The sequence below is a fragment of the Trichosurus vulpecula genome, chromosome 3 (assembly GCF_011100635.1).
Source record: "Trichosurus vulpecula isolate mTriVul1 chromosome 3, mTriVul1.pri, whole genome shotgun sequence".
Lineage (NCBI taxonomy): Eukaryota > Metazoa > Chordata > Mammalia > Diprotodontia > Phalangeridae > Trichosurus > Trichosurus vulpecula.
The window spans coordinates 92,523,327-92,525,286 of NC_050575.1; the positions used below are offsets into that span (position 1 = coordinate 92,523,327).

At 55.8% G+C, this 1,960-nt stretch overlaps 1 protein-coding gene across 1 annotated transcript; it reads left to right on the top strand.

Moving 5' to 3' along the window:
• Positions 1–1,735, top strand: LOC118844071 (lipolysis-stimulated lipoprotein receptor-like). Its single transcript, XM_036751882.1, is given in 4 exon segments — positions 1–244; positions 247–1,153; positions 1,155–1,212; positions 1,214–1,735. Coding segments are annotated over 4 exon segments (1,731 nt in total).
• Positions 1,736–1,960: the final 225 nt, after the last annotated feature.

Genomic DNA, 1,960 nt, shown 5'->3' on the forward strand with positions numbered 1-1,960 from the left:
ATGGCTCCGGCGGCCCCGGGACCTCAAAGGGCATCCCCAACGCTGCCAGGACTAGACTCACGACGGCGGAGTGCGCTGCCTCAGCTCTGGTTGCTGCTCCTGCTGACCCCCTGGTGCTCAGCTCCTGTTGGCTTCATCCAGGTCACGGTGTCCAAGTCCTTCCAAGTGATCATCCTCTTCCAGCCCGTGACCTTTCCCTGCTCCTACCAGGTGTCAGGAGTGCCCACCCATCCTATAGTGCTCTGGAACTCTGTCGGGTTCACATTGCGGATGCTTTCTCCTCAGCCCGCTCTGACAGCCAGCTCAACGCCCAGCTTGCTGCTAGCAACCCAGGCTACAGCCCCTATGTGGAGTGTCAGGACAGCTCCCGAACAGTGAGGGTGGTGGCCATGAAGGAGGGGAACGCTGTGACTCTAGGCGAATTCTACCAAGGGCGACGGATCACCATCACTGGGGATGCCGACCTGACCTTTGACCAGACTGCCTGGGGAGACAGTGGCGTCTACTACTGCTCTGTGGTTTCTGCTCAGGACCTCCAAGGCAACAATGAAGCTTATGCTGAGTTCATCGTCCTGGACTGGCTCTTTGTGGTCTTCATTGTCTTGGCTGCCTTCTTGGTCTTCCTCCTCTTGGGCATCTGCTGGTGCCAGTGCTGCCCTCACACATGTTGCTGCTATGTACGCTGTCCGTGCTGCCCGGATAAATACTGCTGTCCCGAGGCCCTGTATGCTGCTGGTAAAGCTGCTACCTCAGGGGTCCTGAGCATTTACGCACCCAGTGGCTACTCACCCAGCACCTATGCTCACCTCGCTCCAGTCAAGGCTTCTTCCTCTCCACCCATGATCACAATGGGTCCTGTCCACAACGGCTTCGCAGGGGATTTTGACCGACAGAGCTCAGTTGGTGGCCACAGCTCCCAGGTGCCCTTTCTTCGTGACACAGACAGTACCAGAAACTCGGAAGTAAGAAGTGGTTATCGGATCCAGGCCAACCAGCAGGATGGCTCCATGAAGGTGTTGCACTACATGGAGAAGGAGCTGGCTAATTTTGACCCTTCCCGGCCTGGCATGCCAAATGGCCGTGTGGAGAGGGCCATGAGTGAAATGGCGTCCCTTCATGAAGATGACTGGTGCTCCAGGCCTCACCAGGCTCCTCACCCTCGTCCAAGATGAACATTTGGACTATCGATCCCAAAGGAGCCCAGGAGGATGGGAGAGGGATCACGAGCCGAGAGTGGGATCGGGAGCGAGAGCTAGAACGTCCGCGAGATCGGGGGGAATGCTGGGAAGCCGGGTGGCCCCGAGCTCACTCGGTGGATGCCCTGGATGACTTGGGCAGACCCAGCTCCTTGGAATCAGGAAGGACATCCCCTTCGGAAAGGAGGCGGGGCCAGCTTCGTGCATCTCCCCGAAGCCGCAGCAGGGATGACCTCTACTCCCGATCTGGAGACCCCTACTACGATGATTTCAAGTCCCGCGGCAGACCCCTGGATAATGTTTGCCGGGACCCACATGGGAGCTACAGCCGGTCCAGAGACCATGAGTATGATGGGCGGTTCTTGGAAGATGTGCTAAGAAAAAAGGAGGTGGGGGAGAGGAGGAGACCCCACAGGGAAGAGGAAGAGCCCTATTACCCCCCAGCTCCCCCTCCCTATTCTGAAACGAAGTCACAGTCCGCCCGAGAAAGGAGGCTCAGGAAGAACCTAGCCCTGAGCCGGGAAAGCCTGTCGGTCTGACTCGTTGCCGTTCACTTCGGCTTTTGTAGTTTTTGTGTTTTTTTAATGTGTTTGGGGGAGGAGGGGAGTTTATCTTCTGCTTATGCTCAATAAATTTTTTAATCACTTGGGAAAAAAAAAGAAATAGAATGACCAAAGAGAGCAACTCATGCACATTCTGAAGATCTGAGCGGAGCAACTAAGATGTGAAGAAAAGAAGAGGAGAACAAATCTTTAAATAAGCAG